Source organism: Chanodichthys erythropterus, chromosome 21, assembly GCF_024489055.1.
Source record: "Chanodichthys erythropterus isolate Z2021 chromosome 21, ASM2448905v1, whole genome shotgun sequence".
Taxonomy (NCBI): domain Eukaryota; kingdom Metazoa; phylum Chordata; class Actinopteri; order Cypriniformes; family Xenocyprididae; genus Chanodichthys; species Chanodichthys erythropterus.
Window position 1 is genome coordinate 11,186,686 of NC_090241.1, and position 23,344 is coordinate 11,210,029.

The 23,344-nt window shown below is 35.4% G+C and overlaps 1 protein-coding gene across 2 annotated transcripts in view; it reads right to left on the minus strand.

The window, feature by feature from the left end:
• Positions 1–5,235: 5,235 nt before the first annotated feature.
• Positions 5,236–23,344, minus strand: part of pbx1b (pre-B-cell leukemia homeobox 1b) — a 103,713-nt gene continuing 85,604 nt past the window's right edge. Inside the window, exons 5-9 of one of the 2 annotated variants that reach the window (XM_067373037.1) lie at positions 21,276–21,411; positions 16,456–16,615; positions 14,671–14,783; positions 12,409–12,498; positions 5,236–7,112 (exon numbers count right to left, since the gene is read on the minus strand). In XM_067373037.1, coding sequence (XP_067229138.1) covers positions 7,020–7,112; positions 12,409–12,498; positions 14,671–14,783; positions 16,456–16,615; positions 21,276–21,411 — 592 coding nt within the window. In that variant the 3' untranslated portion in view covers positions 5,236–7,019. The remainder of the gene's footprint in view (positions 7,113–12,408; positions 12,499–14,670; positions 14,784–16,455; positions 16,616–21,275; positions 21,412–23,344) is intronic. The other variant, XM_067373036.1, reaches the window with a different exon arrangement.

Consider the following 23,344-nt stretch of genomic DNA (forward strand, 5'->3'; position numbering starts at 1 on the left):
ACTCATGCAACCCCATACCATCAGAGATGCAGGCTTCTGAACTGAGCGCTGATAACAACTTGGGTTGTCCTTGTCCTCTTTAGTCCGGATGACATGGCGTCCCAGTTTTCCAAAAAGAACTTCAAATTTTGATTCGTCTGACCACAGAACAGTTTTCCACTTTGCCACAGTCCATTTTAAATGAGCCTTGGCCCAGAGAAAACACCTGTGCTTCTGGATCATGTTTAGATATGGCTTCTTTTTTGACCTATAGAGTTTTAGCCGGCAATGGCGAATGGCACGGTGGATTGTGTTCACCGACAATGTTTTCTGGAAGTATTCCTGAGCCCATGTTGTGATTTCCATTAAAGTAGCATTCCTGTATGTGATGCAGTGCCGTCTAAGGGCCTGAAGATCACGGGCATCCAGTATGGTTTTCCGGCCTTGACCCTTACGCACAGAGATTGTTCCAGATTCTCTGAATCTTTGGATGATATTATGCACTGTAGATGATGATAGCTTCAAAATCTTTGCAATTTTTCTCTGAGAAACTCCTTTCTGATATTCCTCCACTGTTTTTCGCCACAGCATTGGGGGAATTGGTGATCCTCTGCCCATCTTGACTTCTGAGAGACACTGCCACTCTGAGAGGCTCTTTTTATACCCATACTCATGTTGCCAATTGACCTAATAAGTTGCAAATTGGTCCTCCAGCTGTTCCTTATATGCACATTTAATTTTTCCGGCCTCTTATTGCTACCTGTCCCAACTTTTTTGGAATGTGTAGCTCTCATGAAATCCAAAATGAGCCAGTATTTGGCATGATATTTCAAAATGTCTCACTTTCAACATTTGATATGTTATCTATATTCTATTGTGAATAAAATATAAGTTTATGAGATTTGTAAATTATTGCATTCCTTTTTTATTCACAATTTGGACAGCGTACCAACTTTTTTGGAATCGGGTTTGTATGAGGACTCATGAAATGTCCTCATATTTCATGTTTGTCGCAATACCAGTGTAATACCCATGTCATTATACAAAATTGTGTCCTCATAAATCACAAAAACGCACACACACACGCACACACACACACACACACACACACACACACACACACACACACACACACACACACACACACACACACACACACACACACACACACACACACACACACACACACACACACACACATTGTTGATGTTCTCCTTACTGTGTTTGTGAAGCTCAATCCAGCATTCTGACTTCACTCAAAGGTTCCTGCTCTGAATTCAATTTCAGAACCAGGTCCCGCTTGCGGCGAGTGAAAAATGGACTACAGAGATCCTCTAAATGGTGGCCATCAATAAACGCACAGCACTTTGCTTTGCATTCATCTTCCTCCCTTAATTTGTTTTCCAGACCTCAGTCCCTCGGCTGCTGACCTTTCAGAGAGACGCTCCTGAAACAGCAGATAGAGTGAGATGCTTTCCACTGAGAACTAATGTATTTATGAAGTGCAGCCTGGGAAGAATAGACTGAACGAGCTGTAAATATCAGAGCACATTTAACATGAGAGAAAGTCAGGAGTGATGTTACCATGGTAAAACAGCATCCGCTATAGGCCCATTTTTAGGTAACGCTGCCAGGATTTCCGGATTATAATTTTATTGCTGAACTCTCAGTATATCATTTTTTTCACAGTACCAGACTGTATGGCAAGGTCCACACATGACCTCCAGTATTCAGATGATTGGTCATAATATATATGTGCTTACAGCCTCACTCTTAGAAGAAAAGGTTAAATGTGGTTCTATATAAAACCCTTGGGTTCTTGACTCAATTTTAAAGAGCCCTTTATGCCAAAAAGGTTTTATATAATGAGAAATGTCTTAAATGATTGCATAATACTTTCATGTTTTATGGTTATTTCATTTTTGATTAGCTATAAAGTATGTTTACGACATTCTTCACTTGAAGAAAAAAGAAGTTGCAAATACCTTTGGAACTATACTGTGAACATCCAGAAGCCACCCACGCTGCTGAGAGCGACGTTATGAATATGTAGGTAAATATGTGCTGCGTGCTTTCCTCACAGTAACACAATAAACACAACAAAAATGACAACAGTGAGAAAACAGCAGTTAAGAAAGCATCTAATAGTGATGTGGATATGTTTGCAGCAGCTGAGATTACACTGTTATGATAGTTTGATTAGAAAGTATAGGCCTATTTGACATTATCTCGATGGAATTCTCAACTTCTCGCATACATGGATGTGAAAAATGTTAATTTATGGCATTCATCTTTTAATGTTGTGTCATCTTTTCTAAAATCGTTGTAAATATTATTTTATTTGTATTTTATGTATTAATATTACTTAATTTAATTGTATTATTAATTATTTTACTTTATGTATTTATTTATTATTTTTATTCTCTATCCTTAAGTCTACCAGGGGGTGGGATGGGTTGGGATGGGCTCTAAATTTACACAGTTGCTTTTTGTTTTTTACTTCTGTTAACAGAAGAAAATTCAATAAACAGTTGTTAACACAAAAAAAGAAGTTGCAAATACCTTTGGAACTATACTGTGAACATCCAGACATCTGAACGCTGCTGAGAGCGACGTTATGAATATGAATATATCTGAATATATATATATATATATATATATATATATATATATATATATATATATATATATATATATATATATATATATATATGCTCAATTTGGTTTAAGTCAGGGCTCTGGCTGGGCCATTCAAGAACAGTCACGGAGTTGTTGTGAAGCCACTCCATTATTTTAGCTGTGCTTAGGGTCATTGTCTTGTTGGAAGGTAAACCTTCGGCCCAGTCTGAGGTCCTGAGCACTCTGGAGAAGGTTTTCGTCCAGGATATTGCTGTACTTGGCCGCATTCATCTTTCCCTCGATTGCAACCAGTCGTCCTGTCCCTGCAGCTGAAAACACCCCCACAGAATGATGCTGCCACCACCATGCTTCACTGTTGGGACTGTATTGGACAGGTGATGAGCAGTGCCTGGTTTTCTCCACACATACCGCTTAGAATTAAAGTTCTATCTTGGTCTCATCAGACCAGAGAATCTTATTTCTCACCATCTTGGAGTCCTTCAGGTGTTTTTTTAGCAAACTCCATGTGGTCTTTCATGTGTCTTCCACTGAGGAGAGGCTTCCGTCGGGCCACTCTGCCATAAAGCCCCGACTGGTGGAGAGCTGCAGTGATGGTTGACTTTCTACAACTTTCTCCCATCTTCCGACTGCATCTCTGGAGCTCAGCCACAGTGATCTTTGGGTTCTTCTTTACCTCTCTCACCAAGGCTCTTCTCCCCCGGTAGCTCAGTTTGGCCAGACGGCCAGCTCTAGGAAGGGTTCTGGTCGTCCAAAACATCTTCCATTTTTAAGGATTATGGAGGCCACTGTGCTCTTAGGAACCTTAAGTGCAGCAGAAATATTTTTGTAACCTTGGCCAGATCTGTGCCTTGCCACAATTCTGTCTCTGAGCTCTTCAGGCAGTTCCTTTGACCTCATGATTCTCATTTGCTCTGACATGCACTGTGAGCTGTAAGGTCTTATATAGACAGGTGTGTGGCTTTCCTAATCAAGTCCAATCAGTATAATCAAACACAGCTGGACTCAAATGAAGGTGTAGAACCATCTCAAGGATGATCAGAAGAAATGGACAGCACCTGAGTTAAATATATGAGTGTCACAGCAAAGGGTCTGAATACTTAGGACCATGTGACATTTCAGTTTTTCTTTTTTAATAAATCTGCAAAAATGTCAACAACTTAAATGATTTTAGCAAATGGCTGCAATATAACAAAGAGTGAAAAATTTAAGGGGGTCTGAATACTTTCCATACCCACTGTATATATGACTATGTGAAACTATAGTTTAAATTAATCCCTTTTCTTTGCATGACAGTACGATACAGAATGGCTCTTTCGACACTTTTTGTTTCATATGTCATTGAATGGAAAAAAGGCTCTCTGGAACGCGCGTAACCGTCACATCCTTTTGATTTTCCCGGCAAAAACGTCCCAAGTCCTTCACATAAAAATCAGTCTACACGTTTTCATAGACAACCTATCAGGGATGTCTCATTTTTAAGTGTAATTACAAGCTGTTCACACATTGGCAATAAAAAGTGATGAAGATTCTCACAGACAGGCTAGCACCAAGGTTTAATAACTTGTAAGAGAGCAGAATGTGCATGAACAAATTATGCACTGTCTTTCACAGTAAAAGTGATCATTTTAAGACAAAACTACATGACATACTGATAGCATGTTTTCACTTTAATAAAAGCAAAATATAAGCAAAAGTTGATTTTTAATAATATGCAACCAATTTTATTGCAACAGTGATGAATTGGTCGTGCAAATTGGCTGACAAAATGAAAAGAAAAAAAATCACTTAAAATGACAATAATGAGTTAAAATTATTCATATTCAGTAGATTATTCTGTTGCAGACACACAGCACACAAATGGCAGCGTTTCCTGAGAATGACCCATAAATATAAGCGTTTCACATTTTTCTGCAAGTGTTTAAACATTATCTTCAGTGTGTTCCCTTAAAAATGTAGAAAGCCAGATCAAAATGTAGAATATGTCTTTGCTGCATCTCCAGTCTGACACATTGTGATTTCTATCAGTCATCATCTGCTTGAACTATGACCTAAAAAAATTGATCACGTTTGCATCCCCTGAAAAAAATAAAGCTCATTCTGTGTGCATCAGCACAAAATCATCCATATTCCCAGTTTCATCAAATGCCATTTCTCTTTTCTGTTGTCACGAAACTGAATATGGTTACACTTTACAATAAAATTCATTAGTTAACCACATTATGAACTAACAATGAGAAATGCTTCTAAATCACATCATTAATCTTAGTCAATGTTAATTAAAACATTTACTAACACATTGTATCTGTTAATATTAATTAAATGGACCTAAGCTAGCATGATCAAACAATGAACAGTCATATTTTTATTAACTAACGATAACAAAGATGAATAAATACTGTAAAAAATGACATGCTCATTGTTAGATATTATTGGAAATATTTCATGTTATTTCCAATTCAACCAATAGAAAAGAGATGTACAGTAATACAGAAATTCATTCAAAGTCACCCAATGATCGGACATAACAACATTTTACACTTTAAAATAAAGCAGGTTGTTTTACTAATTCAAATGAAATGCCCACATGAAATCAGACACCAGAGAGAAACATATGGCAACAAAAGAAACTATTTATTCGGAATATGCATTACCAGTACAAATTAAGAGACCAAAAAACCTACACCTTGTTAGTTTTTCTTCACAAAAACGAGTTGGAATCAAAAAGACAATAGTTTGCTGTTCCATTTTATTCCTTTTATACATATGCAGAGATCTTAAAAGTTAAAACTTGACAAGAGAATGTCTCTGCGCTTGATATAAAAAAGAAGAAACATTCAAAAACACTGCAGGAGTTTAAAGAACAAAAGACATGCAACAAAGTAAACATTTGATGTTTTACAAACCGCTGTATATGCAAAAACTAAAAGCATCATTATATGAGGCTTTTCTGAATATGGTGCTGCTGGGCAGGCAGTGATACAAACGTCGTGAGCGAAGGGAAACGCTTCGAAAGTGGGATCTGCTCCGGGATGAGACGGCGAACCAAAGAAAGCGATGCAGGACTATGACTGTCCAAAACCTCTACACGGTCTCATTCTCAAGTCCCACACAGTCACAGTTTACTTGCAGTGATTGTGGCCCTGATCTTTTCAGGAGCAGTAACCCTCGACACGCCCTCATCACAGATCAGATCCATCCGTAAAGACCTTGTCATTTTAGACGATTGATATAAAAAAGAGCAAAACAAGAGCAAAGGTGCACATCTACATATAGAAGCTAGCGCGCATTCACATTATGCTTGCGAGAAAATAAAATATATGGCCGCCCTGTAAACAAGCCCAATATGAAATAAGAAACGAGAATCGGCTATTCACAACAGGAGGGCATCAAAAATATATCCAAACGATTTCTGCATTTGTGTGCCATCATTAGCTTTTCCTTTTCTTCTCAAGAAATGCGACAGAATTCCAGCTGGATTTTTGGTTTCGAGTACAACGCCCCAGGACATTCGTGAGAAACGCATCCCAGCGCCCAAGATATTACACAATTTACAACATGAACAATGTTTAAGTGATGTCAACGTAGAGAACGGACACGTCTGTGGTTTTTGGTATCAAAGTCGCCCAAAGAGAAGGCTGACGCGGTACGAAACTGGAAAAGAAAGCCATTTCACATTTGGGATTTGTTCGCTTCTTCTGATTGCCGTTTATTGCATTCTCATGTGCGCTGATGAAAATCCTTCAACGACGACGATGACGATGATGATGATGATATATAAAGGGATTTGTGTGTCTGTACATGAATATCAGACAAACTGAAGTGTGATGCATGTGAATCTTTTAAGATGCAAAGTAACATGATGCTCTTGTGCCTAGATTTGATAACTGCATTGCCTTTATTTCTCATTAAAGCAGGGAAATTATGATTTTCCCTTATGTACATCAACATAATCTAAATGACCAAATATTCTGGAGATTATTCAAGGTTATTACACGAACAGAAATCTAGTTGACTTCAGCTCCGAGGCAGTGTGAACCCAATCAACTGCTTTTTCAAGCATACTAAGTCTATTATAATGTAAAATCTGTTTCTGTAAATGTTACTAAAGAAGAGATGTATAAAGTACTTTGGCACTATGGTAAAATTGCAAAATGTTTCAAACATAACGTGATGTTTGTTGTGACGATGAAGGCGTTCTGAAACTATCTGCCTAGTCTTGGTTTGAATCTGTTTGCTGACACTATGTACTGATGTGATGTGTGGATGTTTTGAGAGGTAGCATGAACACGTTAATGTGAAGATGAGGGTTGATGATGCACTGTTTGTGTTCTCAAAAGTCATTTACACACTGGAGAGAAGAGCGTGTGGCGTGATGCAGAGAGTCCGTTCTGTGTGGAGGATCAGTTGGAGGTGTCGGAGTGAACGCTTCCGGGTCCTTCTGTGGGGGAGGTGACGGAGGAGGGGGTGGTGGGGTCCTGCCAGCCACCATTCGCCTGATGGAGAGAACAACCAACACACAACATGAGAGAGCCATCAACCACAATATCAGGAAAAAAAATACTTCAAAATCAATATTTTGTCAAATCCATCCATGTCAGTCCATTTTACTTTGGGTGGAATAACATTTAAATGGACAGAAAAATGCAATTTATTTGTAAATAGTGAAAAATTAAATGCCACAGACTAAATTTTGGAGATATATTTATATACACTACCGGTCAAAAGTTTGGAAACATTACTATTTTTAATGTTTCTGAACAAAGTCTCTTAAGCTCATTAAGGCTGCATTTATTTCATAATAAATACAGAAAAAAACAATAATATTGTGAAATATTATTACAATTTAAAATTATGGTTTTCTATTTTAATATACTTTAAAATGTAATTTATTCCTGTGATCAAAGCTGAATTTTCAGCATCATTACTCCAGTCTTCAGTGTCTCATGATCCTTCAGAAATCATTTTAACATGCTGATTTGATACTCAGTTATTATCAATGTTGAAAATAGTTGTGTTGCTTAATTTTTTTTTGGAACCTGTGATACTTTTTTCAAGATTCAATGATGAATAAAAGGTTGAAAAGAACAGCATTTATTCAAAATATAAACCTTTTCTAACAATATAAATCTTTACTTTCACTTTTTATCAATTTAACACATCCATGCTGAATAAAAGTATTAATTTCTTTCAAAAAAAAAAAGAAAGAAAAAAATTACTGACCCCAAACTTTTGAACAGTATAGTGTATATTGTTACAAAAGATTTCTATTTTAAATAAATGCTGATATTTTTAAACTTTTTATTCTTCAAAGAATCCTGAAAAGTATCACAAGATATAAAATAATATTAAGCAGCACAATTGTTTCCAATATTGATAATAAATCAGCATATTAAAGCATATTATCCTTTCTGAAGGATCATGTGACACTGAAGACTGGAGTAATGATGCTGAAAATTCAGCTTTGATCACAGGAATACATTATATTTTAAAGTATATTAAAATACAAAACCATAATTTTAAATTGTAATAATATTTCACATTATTATTATTTTTTCTGTATTTATTATGAAATAGAGACTTCGTTAAGAAACATTAAAAATAATAATGTTTCCAAACTTTTGACAGGTAGTGTGTGTGTGTGTGTGTGTGTGTGTGTGTGTGTGTGTGTGTGTGTGTGTGTGTGTGTGTGTGTATATATATATATATATATATACACACACACAAATACACACAACATTCAAAGTTTGGGGTCATTACAGTTTTTTTTTTCTGAAAGAAATTCAGCAAGGATGCATTAAATTGATCAAAAGTAAAGACAGTACAGACATTTATAATTTTACAAAAGATTTCTATTTCAAATAAATGCTGTTGTCTTTCTATTAATCAAAGAATCCTGAAAAAAGTCACAGTTTCCACAAAAAATATGAAGCAGCACAACTGTTTTCAACATTGATAATAATCAGAAATGTTTCTTGAGCAGCAAATCAGCATATTAGAATGATTTCTGAAGGATCATGTGACACTGAAGACTGGAGTACTGATGCTGAAAATTCAGCTTTTAGCACAGGAATTTATTATATATTTCAATAAAATTAAACAGAAAATTTTAAATAGTTTTTTAACAGTTTTTTTAAATTTTAAATTGTAATATTTCATAGTTTTACTCTATTTTTAAATAAACACAACCTTGGTGAGTATAAGATTCTTCTTAAAAACATAAAACAATCTTTTGTAATATTTCTTTGTTAGTGTTTACAAAGTCAAAAAAAAAATTAGGTGTACGAATTAGGTGGCTAATTCGTACAAATTCATACAACCTCACTCGTACAAATTATCTACCCCGTTTAGACAAATCGTGTGAATTCGTTCGAGTGAGGTAGTAAAAATACGAATCAGCCACCTCGTAAAATACATACAAATTGGTTGTGAGATAACATTGGTCAACTACAATGCTATAAGTCATTTTTGTTGACAGCACAGTTTTCTGTGGCTCTGAAATGGTCCTCAGAAAACAGGAATCAGCCTGTAAGAGCTCTGTGTGTGTGACGGTTGTCATTTGTACTGACACACAAAAATACTGTGAGGCAATGAGAGAAAAGAATCAACACTCTGAGAATAAAACAAGGATCAGTGGAAAGACACTGAGAGAGAAATGTGGAAGAAAAACACAAATGCAGCAGAAGCCATCACTAATCTCACAGACAGCAACGCTATGAGCGCTTTAGATATTACCATTGAATTTCATGGCATCAGAAAAGGCTGGAAATGCTGGTCTGTTCTTCAATCAAACTCAATAAAAGAAAGAAGAAAATTCTTATATATGCTGCTGCTGATGTCAAGAGTCAGGGGAATGCACAATATCAAATGTCATCTATGCCATTTGTGTGCCACTAATGCTTTCTGTAATACATTTAAATAAAGTCAATTTAATGTATGGTGTAATTTAATGAACACTTCAAATGAATGTGTGTCACTGCATTGGATAATAAAATATCAAAGAAAGTGTCATTAATTGCAAAGAAAGACACATGAGCACAAAGTATTGTGCCTCTTTGTGGTTGTGAAATGCTAGTTGAAAATGTTCATAGTTCATGTGGTGAACTTATCTAATACAATGACATTCAGACATTTATAAATGTCACTTAAGTGTGCAAATACTTTTGGGGCAGCTGTACATATAAAACAAGATTCGACTGAACCACATTCAAAGTCTTAAATGAGCCGATATATGCACTCCTGCTAGTAGTCATTTTATATTGATAAAACTATAAATAATAATCTGCGATCAAACACCTTCTGACAAATGATTTGGCAACACTTTACAATAAGGTCTCATTTGTTAATGCATCAACATGAACTAACAATGAGCAATACATTTGTTATAGTATTTATTAATCTTTGTTAATGTTGGTTAAAAACACGGTCATTCATAGTTTGTTCATGTTAGTTCACAGTGCATTAACTAATGTTAACAAATACAACTTTTAATTTGAATAATATATTAGTAAATGTTGAAATTACCATTAAGTTAGATGCGGTAGAAGTATTGTTCATTCTTAATTCATGTTAACTAATGTAGTTAAAGGGTTAGTTCAGCCAAAAATGAAAATAATGTCATTTATTACTCACCCTCATGTCGTTCCACACCCGTAAGACCTTTGTTAATCTTCGGAACACAAATTAAGATATTTTTGTTGAAATCCGATGGCTCAGTGAGGCCTTCATAGGGAGCAATGACACTTCCTCTCTCAAGATCCATAAAGGTACTAAAAATATATTTAAATCAGTTTATGTGACTACAGTGGTTCAATATTAATATTATAAAGTGGCGAGAATATTTTTGGTGTGCCAAAAAAACAAAATAACGACTTATATAGTGATGGCCGATTACATTTAAGATGGTACATTTATGGATCTTGAGAGAGGAAATGTCATTGCTGGCTATGAAGGCCTCACAGAGCCATTGGATTTCAGCAAAAATATCTTAATTTGTGTTCCAAAGATTAACGAAGGTCTTACAGGTGTGGAACGGCATGAGGGTGAGTAATAAATGACAGAATTTTCATTTTTGGGTGAACGAACCCTTTAACTAATGTTTATTAATGAACCTTATTGTAGTGTTACCATGAATTTCTATGGATAAGGATTAATGTGGATAAAAATAGTATAAAATTATTTTATAGAGACTGCACTCACACAAGCAATATTTAATGGTTAGAATATTTTAGATTTGGACATAAAAAGGAAACATTTCATTAACAATGTAAATCATTTTAAGATTTAATTAATTACCTTTTCTATATTATATAATATTATAAACTACCATTCAAAAGATTCTTAATGTTTTTGAAAGAAGTCTCTTTTGCCAACCAAGACTGTATTTATTTGGTCAAAAATACAGTAAAAACACTAATATTGTGAAATATTATTACAATTTAAAATAAGTGATTTCTATATGAATATATAATAAAATATCATTTATTCCTGTGATCAAAGCTGAATTTTCAGCATCATAACTCCAGTCTTTAGTGTCACATGATCCTTCAGAAATCATTCTAATATGCTGATTTGATCAGAAACATTTCTGATTATTATCAATGTTGTGCTGCTTCATATTTTTGTGGAAACTGTGAAACAGGAAGTTCAGGAAGTTCAAAAAACAGCATTTATTTGAAATAGAAGTCTTTTGTAATAATAAAATGTTGTTTTATAATTTCTTGCTGAATAAAACAAATCTTGCCGACTCCCAAAATTTTATTTTATTATACTTCCCGACATTACCGAACTAAATTTTATGCTTAATTAAAAATGAATTTATCATACTGCTTTGTATTGTGCAACTTGTACCTAAATGACTGTCCTGTATGAAATGCTTTTTAAAAGTGCTTGATGTGAATTGAGCGACGTTTTCTATGTCTGTACATCAAAGTCAAGCCCACAATTCTCTGATCCCGCAGATCTCCACACAGATCCAGAAAAAAAGCGGGATTTGCATACATCCGTGCTTTTCCCCCCGAACGCATTTGATCTCATTAACATACGGCCAGCGAAGCGCAGCAGAACGGAAGCGGGACGTAGACGCTGACCGGCCTCCCCCTCCTCCCTCTCTCTCTCTCTCTCGTACTCGGCTCGCTGTCAAGCCCATTAGCTCGGCAGGAACCTGATCTGAGCAATGTGCTTGGATTGCTGTCCCAAGTCCACACTCCGCTCCCCGTGTGTCTGTCGTATTGATTTTCCCCTTTACCACACGGCTTGTCGCTGTGAATTTTCTCGTCGCGCCAAGTTGCCAGCAGCTCCCCTCCCGTTCCCCCACTTCCCGAACGCAAGCAACAAACACACAGGATGTCCTCCTACGAGTGTTTTACCATGGGCGAGCGCCTTTATTTTTAGCGTTTGGCTGCGAGATTGTCCGCAGAGTGTTTTTCTTTGCCGCCCTTTGGGGGATAATCAGGGTCAGGTGACTTTGGGGCACGGCGAGGACTCATATATTTGCAGCCGGTGTCACCTGTTCGCCCCCATTCCCGTCAGCAGGGCGCTTGGCTGCAGGTGCCGGGGCCGATCTGATTGGATGTGATGGGCTCAGACAGACGCCGGGCCGGTCTCATGTCCACGTCTCGCTGGGCAGCGCGCCGCCCGTGGCGTTCGCAACACACAGGCAATCAACTAAGTGACCACGATTCCCAGACAAGTCCCACTAAGTGGCATTCTGAGCCCTATGGCTTTGAAATAATTGGTAGAGGGCAAAACAAGAGGAAGAGGGAAAAAAAGAAGTGTTTTTTCTCGCCTTACATTGATGCCCTGCGGACTGTACATCTGGTTTGCTGCGAGGCCGTCACTGTATCCTCCTGTCTGGCTGATAACATGGCGAAGGGTATCCACCTGAAACGCAAAACAACACGGCAAGGTCAGAGCGCACAAAAACGCGAGCGCAAGGTCAGACGAAGCGACGCACGCAAACAAAGCAAAGTCAGACGACACGACAAAGAAGAAAGCAAGGTCAAAGAAAGCAAACAACAATAAAAGACAAAGAAAACATGATGAAACACAGACGTACAAACACACGATGACATGCAAACAATAAAACGCATTACAAAGCCTCTGTTCTGAAACCTAGTGAGCTGCCTACCTAGTCCTAGACAGGATTTTAAGATGTGTATTCCATATGCTGCCTTATAAGATACCTCATTTTGGCCAAATTCTACAGGAGCACTGCGGTAGAATGCAACCCCAGAATGCATTGCATCAAAAAAAATCCAAAATTGAGGATTAAGCAGAAATGTTGATTAAAAATATAAACTACCGTTCAAAGGTTTGGGATTGGTAAGATTTTTTTATATTTTTAAAAGAATTTTGTCTGCTCACCAAGACTGCATTTATTTAATTAAAAATACAGTAAAAACAGTAATATTGTGAAATATTATTACAATTTTAAATAACTGTTTTCTATTGGAATATAATATAAAATGTAATTTATTTCTGTGTTGGAAAAGCTGAATTTTCAGCATCATTTCGCCAGTCTTTAGTGTCACGTGATCCTTCAGAAATCATTTTAATATGATGATTTGCTGCTTAAGAAACATTTATTATTATTATTATCAATGTTAAAAACAGTCGTATACTTTTTTTTCAGGATTCCTTGATGCATAGAAAGTTCAAAAGAACAGCATTTATCTGAAATACAAAGCTTTTGTAACATTTTACACGACAAATTTTTATTTTTAATTTTTTGAGAAGAATTTAAAGATTTTTTTTTTCAGCAAGGATGCATTAAATCGATCAAAGGTGACAGTAAAGACATTTAAAATGTAACAAAAGATTATATTTCAAATAAATGCTGTTCTTTTGAACTTTCTATTCATCAAAGAATCCTGAAAAAAATATTGTACACAAATATTTTGTACATCTGTACACAATAAATGTTTCTTGAGCAGCAAATCATAATATTGAATGATTTCTGAAGGATCATGTGACACTGAAGACTGGATTAATGATGCTGAAAATTCAGTACAAGAATAAATTACATTTTCAAATATTTTCAAATAGAAAACAGTTATTTTAAATTGTAATCATATTTCACAATATTACTTTAATTTTACTGTATTTTTAATTAAATAAATGCAGTCTTGGTGAGCAGACGAAACTTCTTTTAAAGACATTAAAAATCTTACCGATCCCAACCTTTTGAACGGTAGTGTACTTACACTACTGGTCAAAAGTTTAAAAAGTCTCTTCTGCTCACCATGGCTGCATTTATTTGATCAAAGATACAGTAAAAACAGTGAAATAATAAAATTTAAAATAACTGTTTTCTATGTGAATATATTGTAAAATGTAATTTATTCCTGTGAACAAAGGTGAATTTTCAGCATCATTACTCCAGTCTTCAGTGTCACATGATCCTTCAGAAATCATTCTAATATGCTGATTTGCTGCTCAAGAAACATTTCTGATTATTATCAATGTTGGAAACAGTTGTGCTGCTTCATCTTTTTTGTGGATTTTTTTTCCAGGATCATTTAATTAATAGAGAGTTCAAAAGAACAGCATTTATTTGAAGTAGATATCTTTTATAACATTAAAAATGTCTTTACTGTCTCTTTTGATCAGTCTAATGTATCAAGGTATCCCTGAATAAAAGTATTCAATTTCTTTCCAAATGTAAAATCCCTAACCTCAAACTTTTGAACAGTAGTGTATATTTCATGCAATACCGAAAGGTTAGAAATGTTAATGATCAAACTTTTATATTTTGCACAATATTTGCATGTACCATACATATTTTATGCTTAACGATGTCGTTAGCAGCAAGCTAATGTCAAACAGAAGTCATTATTTGAGTTGCTGTCTATGTAAAGTGTTGAAATTCAGTCAGCTTCATGTAGGCAGCAGACAGAGAGGCAGTTCACAAGGTTTCTTTTTCAACATTCAAATTTTAATTAAAAAACACACACACACTAGAAACTTTTATCATGTTGCTACAACCCCATGACATGCGCTGCAGTTTGTGTGTTCCTGCTCGGAGGTTTCTGTGGTGATTCATTGGCACTATACCTGTGACTGCACATTGGCTCCCACCTGAGAGCCCTGGTACGAGTCCCCGTTCAGAGACTGAACACTCATAAACAAATCGCCAGAGTTTGACATGTTAAAAGAGCCAGCAGAACCTGAGAGGTGCACAAACATGACAGAGAAAGAGACAGAATAAGCGAGAGAGAATATGAGTTTGAAAAATTCAAGAGAGTGGAAGTGCAGAGTTATAGTTAGATAAGCTTTTCAGAGCATAAGATCATAAAGCAGCCCGTAAAGAAGACGTTGCTAAGCAAGAGAGATTCAGCAAGCAGCAAAAGAAAGCTTGATGCCACAGATAATAGTTCAGATATGTGCAAAAATGTTTTTTCATTTTTAATGAATTTATAATAATAGCTGAACTTCTTTTCAGTTAGGCTACATGGTCCAAAACTGACCTAGTGAAAGCAGACTCTATTTTTAAATTAATGCGAACAAAAACATATTTGTGAGAAACTGTATATAAAGTGTATATCTATATCAATATCTATCTCAATAGTCTTAAAGGGATAGTTCACCCAAAAATGAACATTCTGTCATCATTTACTCCCCCTCAAGTTGTTCCAAACCTGTATATTTTTATTTCTATAATCTAATGTTTTCACTTTTTTGTGAAACAAATGTTTCAATGAGAAAAAATGTTTAACTTTCACAATCCATCTTTTTAGATAATTGTTTTGTATTGTGTGTGTGTGTGTGTGTGTGTGTGTGTAGGTATGTGTGTGTGTAGGTGTGTGTGTGTGTGTGCGTGTGCGTGTGCGTGTGCGTGTGTGTGTGTGTGTGTGTGTGTGTGTGTGTGTGTGTGTGTGTGTGTGTACAATTCAAAAGTTTGGGGTCGGTAAGATTTTTTATTTATTTTTTTGACAGAAATGAATACTTTAATGCAGCACATTAATTTGATCAAAAAGTGACAAAGACTTTTATATTGTCACAAACAATTCTATTTGAAGCAAATGCTGTTTTTTATACTTTCTATTCATCAGAGAATCCTGAAAAATGATTCAGTTTCCACAAAATTATGAAGCAGCACAACTGTTTTCAACATTGATAATAATCAGAAATGTTTCTTGAGCAGCAAATCAGCATATTAGAATGATTTCTGAAGGATCATGTGGAGTAATGATGCTGAAAATTCAGCTTTGATCACAGGAATAAATTACGTTTTACAATATATTGACATAGAAAACATTATTTTGAATTGTAATAATATTTCACAATATTATGTTTTTATTTCTATATTTTTGATCACATAAATGCAGCCCTGGTGAGAAGAGACTTCTTTCAAAAACAGTAAAAAATCTTACCGACCCCAAACTTTTGAACAATAGTGTATTTTTATTCATTTGTCATCTGAAGGATTGACGCCCCTCACTATGACATTCTGAACAGAGTAGTCTCTCCCTCACAATCTTTTTTTCATTTGTGTAGAATTAACTCTCACTTAAGTTTATAGTCTTATATTCTCATGGCTTTAACGGAGCACAAAGCTGTTTGTTTTAACTAGACAAGTCCTCCGATTTACACAAAGAGAACTAATGAGACAGGAGCAGGACATGTTGTGATCCACAGAGCTCTCATCCTGTTTCATGTGAAAACATATCAAATATTTTAATGTGCTATATCTTGACATACTGTAAAATCTTCTTGTGTTTCATAAACAGCAACAAAAGGCATTTCCCACAACACAGAAATCAGCTTTATCGCTATATAAGGTAAAGTCCTGCACCTCATCAGGTATCATGGGAATCAGTGTAGTGTTTATTGTCTCACCTGCTGAGTTTGGAGTGGACGGGGAATTGGCCTGGCTGCCATGTGCGGACACACTCGCGGCGTTCACAGCCGTTCTCGCGGCGTACATGTTGGCTTCTTCCTGGAATTTTCCAATGTTCTTCTTATATCGGATTCGTTTGTTTCCGAACCAGTTGGACACCTGCCCACAAAAACATCATCAAGACATGTGTTTTCCAGTACAGTGCCTTCTTGAACCCCATGGATTCATATCATGATGGACTATTAAAAATAAACAGGTTCTTCGATGGAACACATGGCAGTCACACATTACAATCATGACAAATGTTACACATAGTATGTGACATTTTTTTTCCAAGTTGGAGACGTGTCAATGAATTAATGATGGTGGAAGCAAATAGATGTGCTATTGCAATCAAACTTCTATTTATTAGGTGACACAAAACTACGTCATTATCATCATGCAACACTAGAACAATAAAATGCACAGAAAAAGCACCAATTACACACTTAATGTACATTCTTTGCTAAAAAATAAATAAATAAATAAAAAATAGAAAAAGTTTACACTATTGCTAAAACATATTCCATGTTAATTTTATTACAATAGCATGTTTTGATTTGAGCATATGACCAGTTGAAACCAAATGGCTGCGGCTGGTTGATGTCACAACAATGATGGATGTTATGGACAAACTTGTGGTTTACAGGGACTCTCCATAGACGTAATGGTTTTTATACTGTACAAACTGTATATTCTATCCCCCTACACTACCCCTACCCATCACAGAAAACTGTCTGCATTTTTTGAATTTAAAAAAAAAAACTGTTTTTTTAAGCTATTTGGTTTACAAGGACATAGGGCTGGGCGGTTTTTCCGATTAATTCGAATTTTTGTTTTGCCTCAATTTTATTATTTTGGAATCGAGAAATCGCGATTTTGAATAAAAATGTTAGCACGTGTTCAATTCGACATGTTGACAATAGCGCATTAGGAGATGAAAATGATCCGACCTCATGATGGCGCCGGCGCGCCTGATTAACCGCTCCCATGTGACGCTCCCACAGTCTATGGACCAACGCTCCATGAACGTAGAACCAAAATCCCTTTAGGACAAGTAATTTCACTCGGCGGCCATCTTTGAAACGCCTCTCGGGCATCCTGGGCACCATGCAATCTCTTTGAATGGGGAAACATCAAATTCTCCAAAACTGTTCGCCAACCTTACGATTAAATTTCATATTTGAAATCACCAATGAAATCTAACAACAACCGGCTCATAAATTTAGTTTCTAAACGCTCAAATCATGACAAAAAAAACTATTTTTCAGGCTTGATCAAGCTAACGCGCATGCGCAGACCTAAATGCGCGTCTCTTCGGAGGCGCGCGTCTGACTGTTTCTATAGAAACCGGTGATTCTAACCAAAGACTATAGGTGCATCCCAATTAGCGTACTTATGCACTATTCTATGACGTTTTTAAGTATAAATAGTGCGAGTAGTGCGTTCACACTGAAAGTTCCAAAAAGAAAAAGTACACTTTAAATACCCGGATGATGCACTAAATTAACGGAAAAAAGTAAGTGTGGAATGTTGGACACTTTGTGCACTCAACTGTCCCAGCTTTATTTACGTAGTGGAGGGGAATTATTAAATGACAAAATAACCTTATACAATTCACGCACTACATGGATGAGTGCATAGTGCACAAGTACACAGTGTATAAGTGCATAGTGTATAGTGCATCATTTGGGACGCAGCTTATAGAATAACACAAGATGTGTCACTCGTATTGTTTTGAATGGGAGAAAGTGTAAAACGCAATATGGCGGAATAAGTCCCGCCTTCTAAATAAGAGCCAATCGGCGACTGGTAAAGTCATCGCGTCACTTCAGCGGCTGTTAGAATCACCGGTTTCTATAGAAACAGTCAGACGCGCGCATCCGAAGAGACGCGCATTTAGGTCTGCGCATGCGCATTAGCTTGATCCAGCCTGAAAAATAATTTTTTTTGTCATGATTTGAGCGTTTAGAAAATAAATTTATGAGCCGGTTGTTGTTAGATTTCATTGGTGATTTCAAATATGAAATTTAATTGTAAGGTTGGCGAACAGTTTTGAAGAATTTGATGTTTCCCCATTCAAAGAGATAGGGCATGATGCCCATGATGCCCGAGAGGTGTTTCAAAGATGGCCGCCGAGTGAAATGACTTGTCTTAAAGCGACTTTGTTCTAACGGCCGTTGAAGTGACGCGATGACTTTACCAGTCGGCAATTGGCTCTTATTTAGAAGGCGGGACTTATTCCTCCATATTGCGTGCATTCAAAACAATACGAGTGACACTGATACTTCTTGTGTTGTCTTTGTATAGTATAGTCTTTGGTAGAACACATCACTGGTCTTAAGCGGCTGTTCATTCAGAAATCCATTATTGCGTTATAAAAATGAGACGCATGCAGTGGAAAAAGGCAAAGTTATTAAACGCTTGAGCTTTTTTTTTAACTACTATATGATTTAAGTAACATTCTCTTTATTAACAATCTGGTTAAAAAAAGTTCAGTTCCAAGTGCACCACCCAGGTGAAAAAAAAAAGTACATTTCTATAATATACTTAAAGTGCTTTATTTTCATGCACTAATTTTGTACTTAATATACTAAGAATTCTAATTTAGTACTTCTTAAGATGATCTTAAGAACATCTAAGTGTACTAAACTGTGCCATTTTGAGACACTATGAAATATGAACTAAAATATACTTATAATATACTATCTCTGTATTTAGAAAATGTATTTAGATACCACTTATAGTACATTTGAACTCAGTGTAATACAAGTAAATATATTTTTTAAATACAGAGATAGTATATTTAAAGCACATTTTAGTTCATATTTCATGCTGTCTCAAAATAGCACAGTTTAGTACACTTAGATGTTCTTAAGATGATCTTAATACTAAAGATGAATTTTTAGTATATTAAGTACAAAATTAGTGCACAAAAATAGAGCACTTTAAGTATATTATAGAAATTTACTTTTTTTTTCACCTGGGTGGTGCACTTGGAACTGAACTTTTTTTAACCAGATTGTTAATAAAGAGAATGTTACTTAAATCATATAGTAGTTAAGTTTTTAAGGTGACTAGTTAAACCGAAAAAAAAAAAGAAAAACGGAATCGTGAATCGGTCAATCGTTCTAAAAAATGGAGATTTTATTTTTTTTGCCATATCGCCCAGCCCTACAAGGACACAGGAACTGTTATTACTTTGTAATATCCATGTTATTATACACATTTGTGTCCTCATAAACCACGTATACAAGAACACACACACACACTAACATTAAAATAAAACGATCACTTATACCAATCTCAGTATGTCAGTGTGTGCTGGCAGCAATGATCACAGCACACACTGACAGCAATCACTCAACACACACACTAACGCCCATTACTGCTAATACACCAGCGGATGAGGCTCTGTGCTAATGATAAACACCATTACGATGAAAAGCTAATCAATCCTGCGGCTAAGCTTCCTGTTCCCGCGAGAGGCTAAAGGTGTTTCTATATTACAAACGGCACGGCGGTCATCACTCATCCCCGCTAGCCTGACTGAAAACCAGGCCTAAATGCATCATACAATCATTTCAGCTAAATTTATTAAATAGTTTAGAATGCATTATGCATTTAGCGCAGCAGATGAAAAATGCTAAGAGGCATGTGGTGCCATGCTGCAAATGATTTTGTTTTCAAGTTGCACGAGGTTGAACTCACGTGAGTATTACTGATATATTTCACATGCCAAACAGGTAGAAACAAACATCGGCTGTGTTTCAACATCTAGTGAGCTTCCTGCCTAAATGACATTTTTGGACATCATTGGAAAATGTTCAATAGTAATTTTAAGGTATTCTCTGAAATTGTGTTACTTTTAAAAGTAATGCATTACAATATTGCGTTACTCCCTAAAGAGTAACTAATTGCGTTACTTAGTTACTTTTTATGAAAAGTAATGGGCTGGGCTTGCTTTATGAGTTTTTGATACAACAACAAAAAAAGTTATATTTTTGGCAAATGTTAAGGCCCTTTCACACCAAAAGTGAAATGAATAAGCCTCAGGCTGAATAAAATGCATATTTACACCTGTACAGTAGAGGGCGCAGCTCAAAAAAACTTTCAGCTATGCTGCCATTCTGGATTAAAGAATAGGATACAGGTGAAGGAAGTTCAACACTCTTATTTCTAAACCTAATCTAAAGTAATTTTTGCTTATTGGTTGAATTAGATCATTGAAGGTCAGCAGCAAAGAAATTGTTTAATAAAGTGAGATTAAATACATAAAGTATATTTTTGTGTAATTCGATGTAGTTAATTATTACAGGTTTGCGTAAAATTCTGAGATTGCATTTCACTGTTTTTATTCATTATGAGGAATACTGAATGTTTTTGTGCAAGTGAGATGAGTAAATGCATGTTCACATTTAATCTAGAACTACAATAACCATCGTGTTCACACAGCGCACACAACACCTTTGCACTTTATATCTCTCAACATGGGGACAGGAGAGCTGTCAGTCAACAAATGTGAAAAAGTAACTTGCGTTACTTATTTGAAAAAGTAATGATTACTTTACTAGTTACTTGAAAATGTAATCTGATTACAAAACTCAAGTTACTTGTAATGCGTTACCCCCAACACTGTAAATGAATATGATAAACATTCAGAACCATGCTACACTGAATCGTAAAGAACCATGATATCACGATCACTGAACTATGATACGTTTTTGTGGGTGTAATATTTAGGGGAATGAAATTTTATTAAATAATGAACGGATCACACCTGTGAGACCGTGATCGAACATTTCTTGGCCAGCTCCTCTTTGGCCTCTTCACTGGGATATGGATTACTGAGATGGGAATAGAAATATTCATTCAGGATCTCTGTGGCCTGTTTGTTGAAGTTTCGTCTTTTCCTCCTGTGCAGACAGAGAGAGAGAGTGACAGACAAATCAGATGTGGACATCTTGACAGAACTTGTGTAGTTTTGTTTTGTTGCATCATTCCACTTTCATTTGCTTGTAATTATACATCTGTAAATAGCATATCTGTGCATATATGTAATTCTGTTCATAATCACATACATAATTTCTGTTTATTTATTTGCATTATTCTGTGTATTTTTATACATTTTTATTACTGTATTAAGACATTCGTTTCATTTTATTGACTATTTTTTATCATTCCTTTTTATTGACTTTACCCATATGTATGTCTGTACTTTTTTTCTGCACTGGAAGCTTCTTCTGTCACCAAGACAAATTCCCTGTGTGTTTTTAATGGCAGCATACTTGCCATTCTGATTCTAAGGCTTCATGCAAAACATCTTGGTATGGAAAAAATAATTGTACTGTAAAAAAAAAAATAATAATAAAAAATCCCCGTAAAATTTATAGTAAAAAAACAGCAGCTGTGGTTGCCAGAATTTTACCGTAAAAAATACTGTTACAACATTTTAGGTTTTATAGGACAGCACTTAGTTTACTGTCTATTTTACAGTTCAAAACTGTATCATTTAAAGGTTTATATTGTAATAATTATGGTTCATAACTGTTTATTTTACACGTTGACCATGTACACTTTAATGACCCATTACTTTAAGAGAATTAGAGACACAAACCACATGCTTTTGTTGTTGTGATTATTATTCAATGTTAGATAAACTATTACAATTGAAAAAAAAGCATAAAAAATTAAACCTAGCATGAAAAGTACCTACATAAAACAAATATTTTCTTGTGTGCTGTCAAATCGATTAATTGTATCTAACATGAAAGTATAAAAGTTTGAAAATATTAAAATTAAATTTTTTAATCTAATTAATTACACAATATGGCAATTAGTTAATCTAATTAATCACACACCAAATATGGCTGAGAAATTACCCCCAAAAGATCCTTTAAAGTCATTATTGTGTTAAATGAGAAAAACATCAAATAGACATTACAAAAAGTAGCTTTAGATTTTTTTTTTCTTTTTTTTATTTGATTCAACATAAAATTTATTACATATAGGCCTGGTTTCACAGACAGGTCTTAGATTAAACCAGGATTAGGCCTTGGTTCAATTAGGACATAGGTAACTTTTAGAAACATTACTAGTGTGGATCTCGAGAAAACTATGGCAGTGACCAATTTTAAGATATGTCAGTGCAAGTTGCTTTCTATTAAATCAGCTCAAACATGCATTGTGAACCCGGAGGACAAACTTTTAGGCTTCAACAGCCCTGAGGGTGAGTAAATGATGACAGAATTTCCATTTTTGGGTGAACTATACCTTTAATGTATTTTTATTATTATTATTATTATTATTAATAAGAAAATAAGAAACCAAAACTGCTAGTAGGTGGCAGTAAATATCTAAGTGAGTAAGTCACTGAGTCATTCATTCATTCGATTAGTTCAAATGGCTGATTCGTTCAGGAATGATATAAACGGCTCTCTTTAAGGGCCACTGAATCACTGGTTCACTCGACTGATTAGTTCAAAACGCGGATTCATTCAAAAATTAAAAAACAGCACTCGTGTGATATTGCGCTCATTACTCGTGTGACATTGCTTACCTATATCATATGATATAAATATGAGACAAAAACTTGTACAGACATTACATTTTAGGGTCATTCTAACTGAATTCTATAACGGACCATTGCACCATCACGCAGTGGGTTGTTGCCCTGCTTCATGTTTGTCACCAATCAACTTTATGAAATGTAAGATGAACTACATAGGTCTGGGTCAGGGCATGTGCATTAAATGCGTTTATAATTTAAAGTTATTTTTTCCCATAACTAATTAATTAAATTAACCCATTAAATTGACAGCCCTAACATATACATATATACATATTATA